Source organism: Sorex araneus, chromosome 10, assembly GCF_027595985.1.
Source record: "Sorex araneus isolate mSorAra2 chromosome 10, mSorAra2.pri, whole genome shotgun sequence".
In the NCBI taxonomy this organism is placed as follows: Eukaryota; Metazoa; Chordata; class Mammalia; order Eulipotyphla; family Soricidae; genus Sorex; species Sorex araneus.
The window spans coordinates 53,717,579-53,737,461 of NC_073311.1; the positions used below are offsets into that span (position 1 = coordinate 53,717,579).

Here is a 19,883-nt window from a genome sequence, read left to right on the forward strand (position 1 = left end):
TTAAGTCAAGGTCTTTATTTCCCATCTCTTTTCCAGACAGAGTTTTAGTCAGAATCACAGATGAACGATCAAATACAAATCACATTCCCCCTCCCCGCCCACTTCGTCATAAAAATACTGTTGCTGGGCTTTTTTTTTTTTTTAAATCCATTTTTCGTGATCCAGAGAACTGGGGCCACAACTGCAGGCGAGGCCGGCAGTCCCCCAGCGCGTTCTCTGAGTCAGGAGGCCGAGTGTCCCGGACGGCGCTCGGACGGTGCTGGCGGTGACCCGTGGAGTGGGCAGCGTGGCTCCCTCCGGTCTCCACGCGGGGGGACACGGCAGACGTGTCCAGGAGCCGCCGCTCAGGGCTTCACCAGCCAGACCTCGTTACGGCGTCCGTAGGGCTTCATGGGGGGGTCGTAGCCGGTGCAGAAGTACATGTCGCTCCGGAAGGTGGCCGAGCCCTCCAGGGCGGCGCGCAGCTGGGCGGCCTGGGCTACGTAGTCCACTTCCTTAGCGTAGCCCCCGAACTGCCTGGGGACACCAGAGCAAGCGATTGGTTAAGGGCGGGCCTGGATGGGGCCAGCGCAATGGCACAGCGGGGAGGGCCTTTGCCTGGCACTCGGTCGACCCCGGGTTCAATCCCCGGCATCCCATATGGTCCCCTCCCTGAGCACCGCCAGGAGTAACCCCTGCGCGTCGCTGGGTATGACCCAAAAGGACAATAAAAAAAAGGAGGCGGGGCTAGCCCCTGGGAAAAGTCATCCACTTCCCTTGGGGTTGTGCTAACCTCCACTTCCGAGGTGGGAGACTGATCCCTGGGGGCCTGACAGCCCCCCTTGTCTATTGCATTGATTCTTGCTCCTCACATGAGTTTTTGCACGGGCGGGTGGTAATTGGGCGGGAAAACGCCGACGCACCACCACGGACTAGAAGTCTGCTGCCCCTCCCCCACAGGGTTTCTCCAGGAGACGGTGGCTGAGCCTTCGCCTGCTCCCCGCTCTCTGTAGTTTGTGCCGTGTCTCTGCCCTGTGTCTGGCTGGGGCCAAGGGTCAGGCTCAGTTTGGCTGGGGCTGGGGCTGGGGCTGGCAATTCTTCCCCAGCCAAGCAATGCGCCCAGGGAGCGGTCTGGTTAAAGGTACAAACGAAGAAATGGGCGCTGGAGTGAGAGGACAGTGAGTGGGTCGGGTGTCAGCCCTGCACTCGGCCGATCCGGGTTGGATTCCGGGCCCCACAGCCCCGCCGGGAGTGATCCCTGAGCACAAAGCCAGGAGTCCAGCCCTGAGCATTGCTAGATGTGGTCCCCAAATAAAAACAAAAAGACCACCCCTCTCCCTCAAACCCAAAACTAAGGCTGAACGCACTCAAGGAACGGGAGTGCGTGTTTTACATGTAAGAGGCCTGGGTGCGAGCCCTAGCACCTCATGGTCTTCCGAGCACCCCCATAAGGGCATGCCCTCCTAGCACTGAGCTGGGAGTAACTCCCAAGCGCCAGTGGGTGTGGCCCCAAACCCACACACACAAAAAACTAAAACCCAGGGGGCTGGAGCGATAGCACAGCTGGTAGGGCATTTGCCTTGTACACGGCCAATCCGGGTTCGATTCCCAGCATCCCATATGGTCCCCTGAGCACTGCCAGGGGTGATTCCTGAGTGCAGAGCCAGGAGTAACCCCTGAGCATCACCCGATGTGACCCAAAAAGAAAAAAAAAAACAAAAAAACAAAACAAAACAAAAAAACTAAAACCCAACTAAGAAACACAAAACTAAAATTTCGATGGATCTGTGACATAGTATATAACTATGTAGATACATTAGATACATCTATATAGTCATAAATCAGTGTTCCCTCAAAAACCTGAGCTGCCAACGGGAGGCTGTGCGAGCAGTAACCCTGCCCCAAGTGCACCCCTTCTCACTCCTCCCTCAGGGAACCTTCTCTCGCTCATCAGGAGCGACTCTTCCTAAATCAGGCCGAAGGTGGGAGAGAGAAGCCAGAGAGCCTGTCTCCCCGGGATTATTATTCCCTCCTTACTTCATCTGCCTACACGCCAAAATCCACCCAGCGGCCCACCCTAAGCACCCGCCTCAGAATCCGGGCTGCACTCCCTCTTTATTGGAGTCGAACGCAGCCCCGTCCCTAACGAGCCGATGACTCAAAAATCTGAACCCACACGGGGCCAAGATTAGGCCCAAATGCATTATTTTCGGTGGGGTTCTCTGAGTCACGCTTTGCTCTTTTATAACTGGTTAGTCACGCTCAGTAAGCATTCTGCGTGCTGATTATAGGGTTATTGACGGGAAAACACCCAGGATTTCATCTTGCAGGGATCGCCGGTCTTAATGTCTAGACGGTAGTGGCAGAACCCAAAGCCGAGTCCCTGTGGGAGAGAGCGGCCTCGAATCTTCAAACGCACGCCAGGCCACTCCGAGGGCAGGGGCAGAAAGTTGAGTCTGAGGTTTATGGAGGCCCAGAGGGAGGCCTTGGACGGGCGCACAGGAGGAATAATATAACGAGCTGTTTCCAGCAAGTGAAGCCTGTAACACACTGGAATTAGGGGACCCCTGAACTCGGGGCTCTGCATACATTCAAGTGCTCTGAGATGCATGCAGAGTCCCCTTATTCCTGGGCACGTTGCAGGGGGGCGGGGGCACCAGCTGGGGGAAGTGACTCCGACCCCGGAAGTGGGAAGTGACTGCAACCCCAGAAGTGGGGCCAAGTGTGTCTGCTCCCACTGACCCTGTCAGGCCGTGACCTGGAGCTGCTCCCTGCCTCAGTGGTGGTTGCTGGGGGTGCTGGCTCTGTCGCTTGGCGGAGAGCAAAGGAGTGGCCCTCACGAGCAAAAGGGCGAGAGGGCAGGAGGCACCTGCCCTGGCATCCGGGGTGATTCATCTAGGTGAGGGGGTGGGGGGACGGGGTCCTTCCCGGTGGCTGGGGAGGACGAGTGTCCAGATCCCGGGAAAAAGGACCTTGCACAGTGCTCAGCGGGTGCGAGCCGCCCAGTCCACTGCTCACGGCACACAGCAGCGAGGACGGGGAGCCCCAGCTGAGGGGAAACTGAGGGAGTATCAGAGGCAAACACTGACATCGCACACCTTGACACCATCACAACCAGGCATGGCCAGACACCCTGACTCGATCACAGACACACACGCAGACACACAGACACACACCCCTGATCACATGTACCCTGACGTCTCACAGCCCCTGGTACAGTCCCCCAACTGACGTGGTAACACATCCCCCAAAACTGCCAGGCAGCCTGACTGACACAGGGAGCTCCTGCTGGTGCCTCAGTTTCCCAGCAGCCTCTGAGGATGCTCCCCCCCTCGCACTGAGCCGCCAAGTGCCGCCTGCCCATCCTGCAACCAAGCCCAGTCCCCACACTCAGTGACGCCCCCCAAGGCCACACGTATTAATGGCTGCAGCAAAGATCTGGTTACCATGGCAACCAGGGTCACAGGCACAGCGTTTCAGAAATGCAAAAGGACATGTCTCCAAAGGGGGCGAGGGACCATAACGTGAGCAGCGGAAGGCGCCATGTGGACTGTGCCACTCAGGCTGGGGGTACGGGCTTACGGTGAGGAAAAGGGGGGTAGGAGTCACCTTCTGCACGTCGTCAGACTTTCCAGAATGTTCCGAAGGCGTCACCACAGTTTGGCCAGAGGGTAAGAGCTAGGAGAAGAGAGGGTGAGCGCCAGGAGAAGGCTGGTCTCACCCCAGCCGGCAGAGCCAGCCCCCGTTGGTCTCCCGGCAGGGAAGGCTGGAGCGCAGGACCCTCTGTGGCACTCGCTGTGGGCAGGACAGGTGGGGGTGAAGGGCAGCACGGGAACGAGCTCAGAGTGGAGCCAGGGGTCCTGACAGTGGAGGGCCAGGAGGGCGGTGGGAACGGTCGACCCATCCATCGTGACTGAGTCTCCAGCTCGCCTGCGGCCCAGAGCTTCCAGGAGGAATGGAAACGCGGCATAGAGGGCGTGAGTGGACCCGTGTGAGTGTGCATGTGTGTGAGTGTGCATGTGTGTCTGTGTGCATGTGTGTCTGTATGTATGTCTGTGCGTGAGTGTGTCTGTGTGTCTGCCTGTGAATATGTGTGTCTATGTGTGTGTGGGGTGTGAGTAAGAGTATGTGTGTGTGAGTATATGTGTATATATGTGAGTGTATGTATCCGTGTGAGGCGTATATGAGTACGTATGTGTGTATATGTCAGTGTACTGTGCATATGTATGTGCATGTGTGAGTGTGTGAGTGTGTGTGTGTCTGTGAGGGAGGACACTGGGAGGTGGGAGTGCTCTGAGACCAGGGGACGCTTGGAGCAGTGGGCAGGAAAAGTGAGGACAAGATGCTTTTACTCGGTTCTGCTGACAAGTGACACACTGAGGGACCAGCCCCAAGTCCGCCGAGGTGACAAGTGGCTGGAGCTCCGGCCTAAGTCCCAGGGGCTTCCCTGGTTGGTGACCTGAGGGGGGTGTTGAGGGCTGGAGGTGGCAGCAGGCGTGGGCTGGCGGCTCAGTGGGGACGGTGGGCGGGGGGGAGGGGCTGATGAGGAGCCGCCAAGAGTCTGGCCCGCCACCAGCCGTGGACGCTGGACACTGGCCTCAGGGCGACACTGGCCACAGTGGCTGGAGAGTGGAGGAAACGTGAGGCAGACGGGACAAAGGGTCTGAGGTGCGAGAGAAAGCTGAGCTCACTCAGACATGGGGTGTGGGAGACACCCGAGGGGGCTTATGGGGAGTCAGGCAGGTGCCGGGGGACAAAGGCAGTCCTGGCCGTGTGGCCGTGTCTCCGGGGGGTCATGTGACTGTGTGGTCATGTGGACACGTGTCACGTGCCCACATAACCATGTGCTCGTGGGCTCGTGCCCCCAGAAATGGAGAGCGAGCGCCTTGCAAGCACGTTATAAAGATCCACGGAGGGGCTGAGGGTGGGCGGCTGGCAAGGGCCAGACAGAGGCCGTCTGCTCGGGGACTCGGGAGGGGACGTGCCGGGCTAGCCAGGGTCCTCCCTGAACGTGACACCCAACTCCCACGCAGAACCCCCATCCCACAGAGCGCATGTCGCCCTCTGTCCCACGGCACCCCATTCCCGCCGGGCAGGTGGGTTACTGCCTGTCGCCTGTTTGCCCGTGAGCCACCTGGTGCCAGAGGAGAAATGAACGTTCCAGACCTTTCCGTCCCCAGACACCATTTCTGGTGGCCCTCTGGAATGAAAGTCCCAAAGCATCTCAGGACAGTGATTCTGATCCGTCACCCTCCCTTGAAGGAGCAGAGGTGGCTTGCGCTGGCCCTGTCCCCCAAAACAGTCCCAGGAGAGCGAGAGGACAACACAGTCACTTCACGGCTCGGGCCGAAGAGACCTCGCAGGAGCCCGAGGGACTCGGGCCAGAAGCTGACACGGAGCTATGGGAGTACCAGGCTCTTCGGGGAACAAAACGGGAGAGAGAGAGAGAGAGAGAGAGAGAGAGAGAGAGAGAGAGAGAGAGAGAGAGAGAGAGAGAGAGGAGGTGCAGGGGAGGTGGCTCCGGGACGCCACCCATTCACTCACTCACTCACTCGTTCACTTCGTCCTGACTTTCAGTGGAGCACAGACGAGAAGGTGGCATCAGAGCGGGGAGAGAACCGTGAACACGAGCGAGTGACACACGGCTGGTAAGGAGCAGCGGGAACGTGACGAGGCTGGGTGGGTGGGGCGGGAAAGAGCAGGGGCTGCAGGCACAGGGCGAGCGAGCGGGGGACGGGGGGTCTTCATCAGGCCGTGGGGTCACAGACGGGAGCAGGGCTCAGTGGGGGTGTGGCTCTCCCTTGGGTGACCCGGCACTTCTCTCCCTCGGGGTTGACACGCCCCATGTGGAGAGAGAAGCGCCACCAGCAACGCCCGGGGCCTCACAGAGGCCGGGCTCAGTCCCAGACACACGTGCTGACACGGAGCTGACACGGAGCAATGGAAGTACAGGCTGCAGGCGAGAACATGTGGGGAGGTTCCATTGTGAGCGTGACTGCAGTGGGAGTTTGGGGACAGGCCTGCAGGGCTGTCACCCGGGGGAAACTGAGGTACTGAGAAGGAATGGGCGTGGAGCTCAGGCCACTGAACACTGCCCTGATGTGGCCTTAAGACCACAGAGGGTTCCTCAGGTGCCTCCACTCCTCCTCTCCCCCAGGGTAACTGAAAGGGGCGCTGGCCTCCTACGCGCCCCATAGCTGCCCTCAGCACCCTGGGCTTGCAGCGCCACCAAGTGGTCAGTTGAGGAATGACCACATGCTAAGGTTCGTTTAAAAAAATGTGTTTTTGTTTTTTTTTTTAAATCTTCACTAGCCACTATTTGTCATTGTCATCAGTTTTGACAGTTTAGATGTTAGGGACAGAGGAGCAGGAGAGATAGAGTACGGTGGGTAAGTTGTTTACCTTGCACACGGCCGACTCGAGTTTGATTCCCAGTACCACATACTGTCCCTGAGCACTGCCCGGAGTGGTCCCTGAGTCCAGAGCCAGGACTAAGCCTTAGCACTGCTGGGAAGGGCCCCCTCCCACCACACACACACACACACACACACACAGAAGATTTAAGGGGCTGAAAAGGCAATTTCCAGTCACCTGGCTTCACGATGCCCTTTAGACAAGTGGCCACTCTGAGGAGAAGAAACAGGCTCCTTGGAGAAATGCCCGATTCCAGTTTTACAAGGAAGGTCAAGATGTACCTGGAGCATCTTGCCACCAAAAGGAAGCTACCAGAGACCACTTGAATCGTGTCGAAAGGACTGAGAAATTACGGTGAGGAGGCCCTCCCCGGCCAAGGAGGGGGCAAGCTGAGCCTCAGGACAAATGACTGCAGAGAGGTGCAGAAGCGACAGTGCAGGGGTAGGGCGCGGCCTCACATGTGGCCGAGGAGAGAGACGCAGACGCTGGCTACTCGCGATGGCGTAGCATTCGCCAATCGGTGGGAGGCTTTCCAAAGAGGAAGGAGAGATCACAGTGACCTTCACCTTGAAAAAGTCTTCAGTAGTCACACTAAGACTGGGGGGCTCCTAAGCAGTACTGGGGGCTTGGAGGGGGCCCTCCTGGTGATTCTCAGCCAGGTGAGTGGGTCGATTCAAGGGTCAGAGGATGAGATGCTCTCGGGCCCTGGAGTGCCAGGAACTGATCACCCCAGCAGTGCTCAGGGGGGCCTCCAGGGCTTCCCCCAGTGATGCTCAGGGGACCAGATGGTGTTGGAGAATGAACAATGGTTGGCTGCATGCGAGGTACATGGCCTAATCCCGATACTATCTTTGTAGCCCCCTGTCACTATCACTCTCACTGTTATCCCGTTGCTCATCGATTTGTTCGAGCGGGCACCAGTAACGTCTCTCATTGAAAGACTTATTGTTACTGTTTTTGGCATATCCAATATGCACAGGTAGCTTGCCAGGCTCTGCCGCATGGGCTCCATACTCTCGGTAGCTTGCCGGGCTCTCCAAGAGGGGCGAAGGAATCGAACTCGGGTCGGCCATGAACTCGGCCCCCTATAATGAAATATTCATGAGTTGGATAAGACATGTATCTGGGACCCACCTGACGGCACCGGGGTAGGCAGTGGTGGGAGTTGTGTGGATCCCCACACAAACGTGGCCTGGACTCATAAAGGTGAGTGATGGATATAATTCACGATCTTATTCAGTCTTTTTACAAGCTTAAAAATATCCATACTCGGCAAACTCCAGGCCTCCTGGGCTAGGGGATGGGCCGGCCCTTCCCATCTCCCCACCCCCAAGGGACCCTGGATGTCATACCCACAAGCTGTCCCCAGCGACTATTTAAATGGCCATGATCCAGAGACACACAAAAGAATCTCAGAACCCAAGCACCTTGCTGCAAGACTTCTCCAGACCCTAATTATCTAAAATTTTAGATTTCTAGGAGCGCACAGCTGCGCGACATCCTATGTTCTTCATAACAGCATTACAAATGGGTTACCTAGCATCTGCCTGTTTGGCAGGTTTGAGTGGTGGTAGGAAATTCAAAGTGGTGGTGGGGGGAAGGTGTGATGGTGGTGGGACTGGTGTCAAGATAATGAATTTGTTTTGTTTTGTTTTGTTTTTGCTTTTTGGGTCACACCCAGCGATGCTCAGGGGTTACTCCTGGTTCTGCACTCAGGAATTACTCCTGGCAGTGCTTGGGGGACCATATGGGATGCCGGGGATCGAACCCGGGTCAGCCGTGTGCAAGGCGAACACCCTACCCGCTGTGCTATCGCTCCGGCCCCGAGATAATGAATTTAATCCATTATTGTGAACAACTTTATGAAAAAATTTTTTAAAAACTATATAAAAATCCATACTGAAAAGTTAAAGACAGGACCGGAGCAATAGTACAGTGGGGAAGGGTGCTTGTCTTACACACGACTGGCCCAGGTGTGATCCCTGCACCCCATATGATCGCCCAGCCCGGCAGGAGTGATTCCTGAATGCAGAGCCAGGAATAAGCCCCGAGCACGGCCGGGTGAGGCCCCAAACGCCCACTCTCCCAAAAGTTAAAGACAAAGGAAAGAAATGTATCGACTCGTTCATCTGGGTCTGGAAAAAAGGCTGTGAGCTGAGCTCTGCCCACGTGTAATTGAATGTGAAATGACTTAATTATGTCACTTCATTTCTGTAGAATAGGCAAAGGGAGGGCATCGTGAACGAAACCCACTGTGGGTCATAACATGAAGCAAATGACAAAGAGTGTCTTAGTAAATGTGATAATCAAGAGGCACTGAACAGCACTGAACAGACAGTAACTCGGGGCTGGTGTGGTAACAGTGCAGCGGGTAGGGCGTTTGCCTAGTACACGGCCAACTGGATTCAATCCCTGGCATCTCAGAGGGTCCCCTGAGCACTGCCAAGGGTAATTCCTGAGTGCAGAGCCAGGAGTAATCCCTGAGCGTTGTCGGATGCGAACTCCCTCACCCCCCCAATAATAAGACAGTGATTTCCCATACAGCATCTTTCTACCAAGCAGTAGAGCCAAGATGCAAACCTCAAACCACTTTCGTTACTGTAACCAGAGGGTCTTCCAGACCCTGAGGGTGGGAAAGCTGGAGCGGGAGGGAGGGTGAGCCAGCCAGCATCGGCAGAAGGTCAATATCAGACAACTGAGGCAGTAAGGAGCCCTCCCACCCTGCACGGCCTGGGAAATGACCTTCTTTAACGACGTCTCTTTTTCTCTGCAGCCAAGGCCGCAACATCTCCTGGTACTAAGAGCTCTAGGTGGGCATCCCGGCTGCAGGACACGCTCTGTCCTCTGGGGGGCACTGCACTACCTGGTCTGGGACTACACAGAGCAGACGGGAGTTCCCATCTTGGGGTAGTTCCAGGCAAAGCTGCACCCTCAAAATTACAGAGATGTTGCAGTGCGGCCAAGGAGAGGAATTTGGAGGCTGGTGGGTGGGAACAACAATTTTTTTTGGGTGGGTGCAAGTTTATTTGTGGATTCCTTTTCCATGAGGTTGCTCCCCCATGGAAGTCACTACCCGGGAAGCAGTTCTCAGGTATGCGTGGCCCTGGGCCCCGTAGGGTTTTAATAAACGGGGTCACTGATAATTCAAGAGACATGTGCTTTCTCGGGTGAGGGTGGGGCCCAAGCATACAAAGGTGCAAAGACTGGCAAATGACGCCCCCCTCTCTGTCCACAACATGAAGTCCCGGGAGTGGTACGGGAAGAATTGTGGGGTGCACACGCCTTCTGTTCAAAGGAACGCGAGCCAAGAGCAAGGAAGGGGCTGGCAGCCCCCTCCCCGCACAGAGGCGCCTCCAAACAAACACCAGCAGAACAAGCCGATCTAGGGGCATCCCTAAAGGGGCTGGAGGTGGGGGCGCTCTGCTCAGCCAGAGGGGATCTCTTTCCACCAAAGTCAGGCTGGCCGCCGGTGGCGGCGTCCACAGATGTGGTGCAAAGGTGCAAAGGTTTGCAAAGGTGCAAAGGTTTGCAGGCTCGCGGATAGCGCCAAATGAGACGCTCAGGCGCTCCAGAACTGGCTCGGAGGGATGCACAAGCCGGGCGCCCACGCTTTCTGCGGGTGGTCCAGGTGCCGGGAGCGAGCGCCCCCTGGCGGCCCCTCACCTGGAATAAACGGTGATGCCGTCCCGCTCCTCGATCTTGACGCTGTCATCGCTGGGCACGGGCGGGTTGCCCTGGAACTGGTTGGGGATGCGGAACCAGACTTTCACTTTCTTCTGCAGAGAGCCGTCGCCATTGGGGAAGACGGCGAAGGAGATGGGGACAGTCATGCCCATGCCGATTCCTGCGCGGGGAACCAGAGAGAGGCGCTGGGGCCACCGCCGCCCGGGCATTCTGTGACCTCCCTGCATCCCGGGGCAGTCCCCATGGACCCCGAAACCAGTAGCGCCTCAGGTATTAAAGACAGACAGACCTCACTGCGCACTCTGCGTTAGGATTAGGGATGCGGCTGGGACGAAAGAGGCCGGGAGACGGTTCAATAGGCTGGAGTCCCCGCATTGCAGCGAGGTGCCCAGCTTCAAACGCGGGCACTGCCACCAAATGCCCTGGGGGTAGCACCTGGGCACCAGCTGGGCGTGGGCCCACCCCCCCTAAAGAAAAATTATCTGGCAAGTATAAAGTTATTATTTATCTATTTCCTATCGAAATACCAATTTTAAGGAAACACACCCAAAAGACGCAAAGGGTTGTGCAAAATGTGCAAAATGTTTGTCATCACTGCGGGCAAACATTATGAAAACTGGGAGCCTTTGTGGTTCAAAACTGGGGTATGGCTCCGTAAATTAAACGTGAAAGAGGCACATACGGCTGCTTTTAATGATTAGATTTCAGGAGACCACTGGCTCCGGCGAAAAGGCAGTGATAAGACAGGGAGTGACAGAACCTTATAGCCGCACAGACACCGTGGTTGCATTTTAAATGCTGGTTTTTAAAACCCTAAGGAGAAGTACTCAGAAGACAACTTTAGAAAGAAGAATGGGGGTGCGGGCTGGAGCTGGTAGAGCGTTGCCACAGCTGATCCAGGCTCGATCCCTGGCACCCCAGATGGTTCTCCAAGCTGCCATGAGTAACCCCAGAGCACAGAGCCAGGAGTAAGCCCTGAGCACAGCTGCACAGCTGGGTATGGTCCCTGAACAAGAAAGAAACAGGAAAGAAGGAAAGACGGAAGGAAGGAAGGAAGGAAGGAAGGAAGGAAGGAAGGAAGGAAGGAAGGAAGGAAGGGAGGAAGAAAGGAAGGAAGGAAGGAAGGAAGGAAGGAAGGAAGGAAGGAAGGAAGGAAGGGAGTGAGGGAGGGAGGAAGGAAGGGAGGGAGGGAGGGAAGAAAGTAAGAAGGAAAGAAGGGAAGAAAGAAAGAGAAAGAAAGAAAGAAAGAGAAAGAAAGAAAGAAAGAAAGAAAGAAAGAAAGAAAGAAAGAAAGAAAGAAAGAAAGAAAGAAAGAAAGGAGGGAGGGAGGGAGGGAGGGAGAGAGGGAGGGAGGGAGGGAGGGAGGGAAGGAAGGAAGGAAGGAAGGAAGGAAGGAAGGAAGGAAGAAAGAAAGGAAGGAAGAAGGAAAAGGAAGAAAGAGAGGGAGGAAGAAAGAGAGAGAGGACATTTTAGGTCCTTCATGGGACAGAGGGAGGGGGTAGGGATGACCCTGTGAGATGTCCCAGGGCCTGGTCAGGGGTCTCCGAGTGGCTGGGTCTGGGGTGTCACTTTGGGGCGAGGCTGCAATCACCACTAGCTCAGGCGTTAGTCTGGGCCCTGGGCCCGGCCTGCAGGCCCCCTGGGGTCTCGTGTGTAGCAGCCTCTCGGCTCGGGCACCTGCAGCCCTGCCCAGGTCGCTCCCGTTCTCCTGCGTCTTCCTGCAGCTTCATACCTGGGGGTCCTGGTGCGGGGGTGGGCGCCTCCCCGGAAACTTCAGGCCTGTGGGTCCCTCCGGAGGGAGGTCCCTGCACTCGGGCGGCAGGGGGACTCTCAGACACCTGCGGCAGGATTGTCCACGCAGGGGTGGGGCTGGCTCCCGGCCTGAAGTACCCATGCTGCCCACCCCCACCCCGCCAGACACCCCACAGACTCCGTGGGCACTGCAGGGTTAAAAACATACTCTGAGTCTGGGTCAGTGGCACCGAGCAGGAGGCTAGACCCAGCTCAGCGTCCCCGGGCCCCAGGGATGGGTGGCAACGGGGCTGGGCCCGGAGAGCGGGGCCGGCTCTGGGGGACACTCACCCTGGTCGTTGGTGCCGCCCACGTATTTCATGACCTTCGGCATCGCTTCCCGCAGAGCCTCGTCCACGGGCTTGTCGGTCACTTCCACCGTGGCGAACCTCCCGCCTTCACACGCCCTCTCCTCGTAGGAAACTTCTTCCTGAACACAGAGAAGACACGCGCTGCCAGGGCCAGGGATGCGGCATGCGGCAGCCCCCGGTTCCGTCCCTGCACCCGTGGGCTTGACCCTGAGCACTAAGCTGCGAGCAGCCCCTGAGCCCTGCTGAGTGTGGTGTGAAAACCAAATAAATCAATAAGAGCAGGGCAGTGACCCAGGATGCTTCTAGAAGCACCAAGAGGCACAAACTGCCAGGGACTGTCCCTGCTGACACTTGGCCTCTACTCAGGACCTGGAAAAAGGACTCTGGGATTTGTCACCCCAATGTAGGGGGGGAAGAAAATCAGCCAAGCCCACCTTCTCTGACACGAGAGGCCGCTCCCCAGCCCCCAGCGCGTCATTCTCTAGGGGGCTACAGGGACAGAACACGCAGCGTCAGAGCTCTCGGGAATGAGGAGTAAAAGAGAAACAAAAACGTTCGTGTTGCGACGCGGGAAATGTCCCCAGAAGGCCAAGGAAGGAAAAGAGGGCGGAGAGGGGACGGTCACTGGAGCATGAAGCCGGAAGCCAGGACCAGAACAGCAGGAGACCGGGGGAGAGTAACTGAAAAGGGACAGAGAAGGACGGACAGCAGCCACACCCAGCCCCGCGCCCCAAGTTTAGCCTTGTTCTAGGGCAGCCCCACAACCAAGGAGCAAAGAGTTTCCCAAATGGAGTTTCTTGCCCCAATTCTGCCGCCCACCTGATGCTCAGCTGAGGTGGCCCATCCCCCACCCCCACCCGCCGGCAGGGTCCCCATCCAACAACCCCGTGTAGAGTCTATTCTCAGGCCATGCTCCTTTCTGGATGGACCCACTGGCTCAGAGGAAACATTTGTATTCCAGAACATTCTACAAGACAGCATTTTTTCCAGACACTCCCCGCCCCCCAAAAGGCCCTCATTCCACAACCAGAAATTCATTTAGACATGCATTATGTCTATCGGTTTGAGTGGAGGCGACCTTCAGTGCCCTCCTTCTGTCCTAGGTGTGGGTCTAGGTCACAGGAAGCCATCTCTCCGGGCCGAGGTCCACCCTTCACCATCCATTGTCCACTCGGTCCCGACTTACCCACATCCCTCCCTCTCCCTTTTCTGGTAACCACTCAAAAGCTGACTGGAAAAAGGGAAATTCAAGTGTTTAGGTTTCATTAGCTGACCACTGGTCTGGTTCCTCTGGATGGCACAAATGCATGAAATCTGGGCTCTCCGAGAGAGACGGAGGAACCAAACCCGGGTCAGCCGCGTGCAAGGCGTGCTATCGCTCCCGTCCTAGTACGACGGAGAACATGTTAGCAGGTCTTTGTGGCCACAACCCCAGGCATGCGCTGCCCATGTCAGCTGCTCAGTAGATACTGACGGGTCAAAGCACCATTTGTCTTACTAATGGCGGTGACAAAAAGACATGTGATCAGTGAACCAGGCGGCCCGAGCAGGACTCTCAGCTCGGAGGGGATGAGGGGAATCTCCACAGAAGGCAAAGAGTGGGGGTGGCGAGTGGTCTGAGGAGTCTAGAGAAGCACGCAGAATGTCATCATTTTCTATTTGGAATGCAAAACCATGATGCCCCCCTCCCCCTTTGTAATACAGAATCCCAGGAGGCCAGTGGGGAAGGGAAGAGACCTGGAAGCGAGCCCAAGCTCCACTTCCATACATTTCCTTCCCATGAATAGAGGACAAGCTCCAGCCCCTGGACACTGTGGCCGCCTCTCTGCTGAGGGCAGCTGGGGGCCGCCCCCAGACGCCTGGTCACTTCCACGGAGCCTTCGGGGAAGGCTGGCCTCGGGTCACTTGCTCTTTCTGAGAACTCACCCTGACCTGCGGTCACTCACCTGCGCGGGCAGGGTTTTAGATCCCCCAAAGACCACTTGGGATCCCGGAAGTACAGCCCTGACTGGGGTCACTAAGTTGGCCTCGTCTAACTAACTTACCCACGGGGAGATAAACTACCTCGAGACGGGGTTGTGTCCCCCAGGGCTACTCACGGCTGAGACCAGAACCGGAACGCAGCCCCTAAACAGTGCGACCATGAGGCAGGAGCCAATTTTTTCGCCTATTTAGCCATTTCACTGGCTACTTCTTTTTCAGTACTTTTACTTTTTGGTTATCCCGGACTAGACGGGAGGATGGGGGGGGGGCATTTGTAGGGTGTTTTTTTCACCTCAAAGTTGAAGATTGAATCCAGGGCCTCAGTGAACACCTGTGAGACGTGTCCTCTTCCACTGGGCCATACCCCCAGCCCTGATGTCCCTCGTGCGCACATGTCAAAGCCTGGAACAGGGGCACGGAGCCACGTGACGCCTCTGCTTTTCTGAGAGTGGAAGCCACAGCGTTGCCGGAGCAGCAGGCTGGCTCCTGGCTCCGCCCCGTCTTTCCTTCTGTTCCTTGGCAGGAGGGAGCGGAGACACAGTGAGGGTGGGAGAGCCCGTGAGGCAGAGAATGAGCAGACCACCCACAGGCCCTGGGACCCTCAGCCCCGAAGGGACAATTGTCCTTACCCCAAAGTTGGAGACAGACCCATTCCTCTCCAGGAAGAAAAACTCTGGGAGCTGTTGATAACAGGCAGATTCTTTTTTTTTTTTTTTTTTTTGCTTTTTGGGTCACACCCAATAATGCACAGGGGTCACTCCTGGCTCTGCACTCAGGAATTACTCATGGCGGTGCTCAGGGGACCATATGGGATGCTGGGATTCGAACCCGGGTCGGCCGCATGCAAGGCAAACGCCCTGCCCGCTGTGCTATAGCTCCAGCCCCATTTTTTCCTTTTTTTTTTTTGGATAATAGGCAGATTCTTCAAATGTATTTTTTTTTTTTTTTGGTTTTGGTTTTGGCCATACCTGGTGGTACTCAGGACTCACTCCTGGCTCTGTGCTCAGGGAGCATTTCTGGTGGGCTCTAGGGACCCTATAGGATGCTGGGGATCAAGGTCGTGCTGGATACGTACAATGCAAGAACTATGCGATGCACTATTGCTCTGCCCCTGTTTATTTTTTTGTTGTTGTTTTTTTAAATTATTGTTAATTTATTCACTTTTCTTTAATATAAACATGAGGGGGATCTGTAGCATTCTTATCAACATAAAGATGCAATCAAAGGTGGTGAAGATGCAGAAACTTTGTACATCAGAAGCATACACCTTCACACGACTGTGCCCATGTTACCTCAACTACAACGAAATAAAAAAAAAAACCATCACTAGAAGAATGAAAAACAAAACAAAACTGCAATCAACACTTGGATCTCCAAGTTGTAATCCATAAAAATGGGTGATGTGACAGAGGGCCACTTTTTGTGCCCTGGACAAATAATTCACACCTGGACCGTTAACAACTTAATCTCAGCACCCCATATAGAATATAGAATGTGAAGCCTCGCTCTACAGAAGCCCTATTTTATTTTATTTATTTAATGAGAACGATTAAATAAATAAAATAAATGAACGATTTGAGGCTCTTCCTGTTCCTGGAGCGAGCAGATATCATTGGGCTGCACAGGGACAAATGGAGACGTTACTGGCGCCCGCTCAAGCAAATCGAAGATCAACGGGACTACAAGTGATACAAGTGATTATTTAATTTTTTTATTTCATAAGGTAGTTCACAATATTTGATTGCATTAATCAAACACCAATCCCACCACCTTTACACCTCCCCACCACCATATTTCGGGTGTTTCCATCCCAAATCCCAATCCCTGCCCCAAAGCAGAACCGAAATAATATATTTTGTGATGTTTGTTATGAAAAACTGCTGAAAGTGCTATAAAAAAAAGTATCCTTAGAGGAAAGAGTGTGAAGATTGTTGTACCTCACCCAGGGGCCATGAAGCCCTTCACTAGGAGATCACTAACATGTTGTCAAAGGTTGGGCCTTGTGTGCTTTTACATATGTATCTGTAAAAAAAAAAAATTGTATATTTTCCCTCTAAGACTGGTTGCCTCCTACTTTGAACCCTGTCAAACGTGGTGTGGTAATCTTGGAGTATGGGGAGGGTGTGTGGTCTGGAGTATTGCTCGGCCCCAAACGCGGCCGTGCAGTCCAGGAACAGATTCACTCGTGGGCGAGGCTCAGCCCAAGCGTGTGGAGAGTGGCCATGAGCACGGCGTGAGAGAAGCCCTAATTTTTTTTTTTTTTTTTTTTTTTTTTGCTTTTTGGGTCACACCCGGCGATGCACAGGGGTTATTCCTGGCTCTGCACTCAGGAATCACCCCTGGCGGTGCTCAGGGGACCATATGGGATGCTGGGAATCGAACCCGGGTCTGCCGCGTGCAAGGCAAGCACCCTACCCGCTGTGCTATCGTTCCAGCCCCGAGAAGCCCTAATTTTAATGAGGCCAAGAAGCCAGAAGGGACTTCGCAGGCCCGGTCAGGGAACGACAGGTCCAAGAGGAAGCAATGCTGTTGTTTCCACCCCAGCCGGGGGGAAAGTTCCAGAGGGGGAAGCTGACTCAGCATCCAGGCAGGGGCCCCAACCCCCACCTTACCATGACTCTGCACTTTCCAAACTGCCTCTTTCTGCTGAATAAACCCCTTTGGCTGGTGAAATGGCTGGTGGTCTGGGGTCTGAAGTCAGCCCTCTCGGGGCCCCTCAGAGTAGATTTCCTGTCTTAGAGATCTGTGGCCTGCCGAGCTGACCAACACGAGGAGTCGGTCACATGGCCCTCGACGCATGACGTTCTCCAAGCTACAGCCACAAACGCCAGCTCCCCTTGCTTCCTCGCTGCCCCTGCGCGCTGTCCCCCTCGCCCTGCACGCCACCTGACCCAGGACACGTGACCTTGGGCGCAGCCCAGGACACGTGACCTTGGGCGCAGGCTCCCTAGCCAGTCCCCAGGACAAGGCCGTCCACGTCAATCCGGTTCACGGGCCGGTCCCAACCCCGTAGGAGTGACCGATGCACAGCTAGGTTCTAGGCACACTTTGTCGAGGAAATGAATTTTATTTTATTTTATTATTATTATTATTTTGCTTTTTGGGTCACACCCGGTGATGCACAGGGGTCACTCCTGGCCCATGCACTCAGGAATTACTCCTGGCTGTGCTTGGGGGACCATATGGGATGCTGGGATTTGGACCCGGGTCGGCCGCATGCAAGGCAAACGCCCTACCTGCTGTGCTATCACTCCAGCCCTGGAAATGAATTTTAAACTGGATGAGATCCCCAGAGTCTAGGTTGGGGGTCTGCCCCAAGGCTGGCGGCAACAGTGGCTCCCTCTGCTCCGTGGCACCCACCGGGGACAGGGACAGGGAGTGGGACCCTCGCCACCACCAGTGTCAGGGGTGACCCGGCTGCTTGGGGGCCTTGGCACCAGCTGCCCCAGGCCTGGGCTGCGCTGGCCACTCTCCATGTCGGTGGGGACAGAGATGTGGACAGAGGAGTGACGGGCGCCTCGGGCTCAAGCGAGTGGCAGTTGTATGGGGCCCTGGTGTGCCGGCCGTGGTACCTGGTGCCAGAAGTTACACGCCAGCTGGTCTAATGACCTGTGGACAGGGGAGCCACTGGGACAGCGGGAGCTCAGCCACTCAGGCACAAAGGGCCTGTCCCTCGGGGTTTTATCACCTGCTGCCAGGCCTCTCACAGGCGGCAGCCAATGAACTGGACGGTGCTAGCGCTGATAGGAACTTGGGGAGGGCAGCAGTTCTGCCCTCCTCACGCCTCCCAGTTCTAGACTTCCCCAACGCTGGGAGCTGCACTGGCCAACAAGCCCCTTCAGACCCCTGGGCCTTTGCATGTGCTCTTTGCTTTGCCAAGCACCTCACATATCCCAGAGATCCCCCTGTTCCCCTTGAAGACATTTCCTGTGGAAAGGCCCATTTTCAATATTTTCAAGTACACCCACTGCCCACCTTGCATTAATCTCTTGTGTGCCCCATCTGGTTCTCTCATACAGAATAATCAATCCATAATAGATATTTCTCTCCACCTCCTCCTCCGCCATCCTCCTCCTCCGCCATCCTCCTCCCATTCTCGCCCCCCCTTTTTTTTTGAGTTTTGGGACCACACCCAGCTGTGTGCAGGGGCTTTATGCGCAGGGGTCACTACGTGTTCTGCCTGGGTTCAAACCAGGGCCAGCTACGTGCAAAAACGCCTTAACTCCTATCCCATCTCTTTTGCCCCGAAGTAGGTGATCCTTGAGGTCAGGCTCTGCTTGCCCCGTCTTTTCTGCACCCTGCACCGCAGGGTCTCCGCAGACACTCAGGCACGGTCGGAATGTCACCGTGAACCACTGCGCTCAACAGGCAAGTCCTTTTCCCTGGTGGGGCGGGGGGGGTCTTCCCGGGATTAGCCCGTCCTCTACATCCCGCTCCTCCCGATAGAACGCTGGTCCCACCGCCCTCCAGAGCCAGGGCAGACAGGACCCGGGGGTCGCATTCCTGCTCCCCGCCCCCCCCCCCCGGCCCCGCGGGCGCCGCTGCAGCCCCGCGCGTGGGCTCCAGCCCCTGCGCTCCGGAACAGCCCCGCCGGCCTACCTTGCTCCCGGTGCTCAGCACCTGCCAGGGCCAAGTCTCCACGCTCCCGAACAGCGAGTTCCTGATCATGCCCAACATGATGCTGCTGCGGGGCTCCGGACGCACAGGCAGAAGCGGGGTGGCTGCAGCGGCGGCCAGAGAGTGCGGGGTGGGCTGGCCGGGGGGCGGCGGGCGGAGCGAGCAGGGCCTGAGGCTCCGCCCCACGGAAGGGAGCCGGGCTGGGAGCGGCGGGGCCGGAGGGGGCGGAGCCTTGGTGTCTTGGGGTGGGGCCTGGGCCAGAGAGGGGCGGGCCTCGTGGGTCGAGGGCGGGGCTGATGAAAGGGGCGGGCCCCGAGAACGGGGAGGAGCCTATGGGGTGAGGGCCGGGGCGGGACTGATGGGGGCGGGCCTCGAAAACAGGGAGAGGCCTATGGGGTGAAGGCGGGGGGGGGGCGGGACTAATGGGGGGCGGGCCTCGAGGACGGGGAGGGGCCTATGAGTGAGGGCCGGAGGCGGGGCTGATGGAGGTGGGCGGGCCTCGAAGGCGGAGAGGGACCTATGAGGTGCGGGGCGGGGCAGAAGGCGTGGTCTCGGCGTGGCGGTGGGCGGAGCCGTCGGGGAGGCGCGGCGTGGAGGGCCCGGGGCGGGCTCGGATGCTCGGGTCTGGGAGAGGCCCTGCGGCCTCGGGGCCGCCTCCTGGCCTCGGGTCTCGGATTCCAGAGGCTGGGCCGCTGAGGATCAGCCCTTTCTCCCGGGCGAGCACACAGGCCGCGCACTGGGGTTCCGCAGCGCCGGTGGAGACCGCCTGTGCCCACCCGCAGGCTCGCTGCGCTGCAGGCACTGCACGGCCGGCAGAGGGTGGCTGGGTAGCCCCCTGACCGCGCCCCCTAGGAGACCCCATACTTGTACGATCCAAAAAAGGTCTGAACTAGTCCCGCGTTTGCACTTTCCTTCCTTTGCAATCACAGGTTCCAGACGACAGTGCCAATAGCAGGGCCTCGCCGCTCCATAGCCATTCCCAGCCTTGTCACCCGCCGCTCCTCCCACTACTTATTATCACCGGGGCGTGCCGCGAAGATTAGCTCCACCCCTCACGCCACCGAACAGAAATAATTTTTGCGAAGGAGGACTCTGAGTCTCAAA

The 19,883-nt window shown here is 56.7% G+C and overlaps 1 protein-coding gene across 1 annotated transcript; it reads right to left on the reverse strand.

The window, feature by feature from the left end:
• On the reverse strand, positions 1 to 18,956 carry HEBP1 (heme binding protein 1). Its single transcript, XM_004611373.2, has 4 exons — positions 18,762 to 18,956; positions 12,160 to 12,298; positions 10,057 to 10,237; positions 1 to 516 (listed from the first exon to the last, which is right to left on the reverse strand). Exons 1-4 carry the CDS (start codon positions 18,837 to 18,839, stop codon positions 345 to 347), a joined length of 570 nt encoding a protein of 189 aa, XP_004611430.2. The 5' UTR covers positions 18,840 to 18,956; the 3' UTR covers positions 1 to 344.
• Between the last annotated feature and the right edge of the window lie 927 nt (positions 18,957 to 19,883).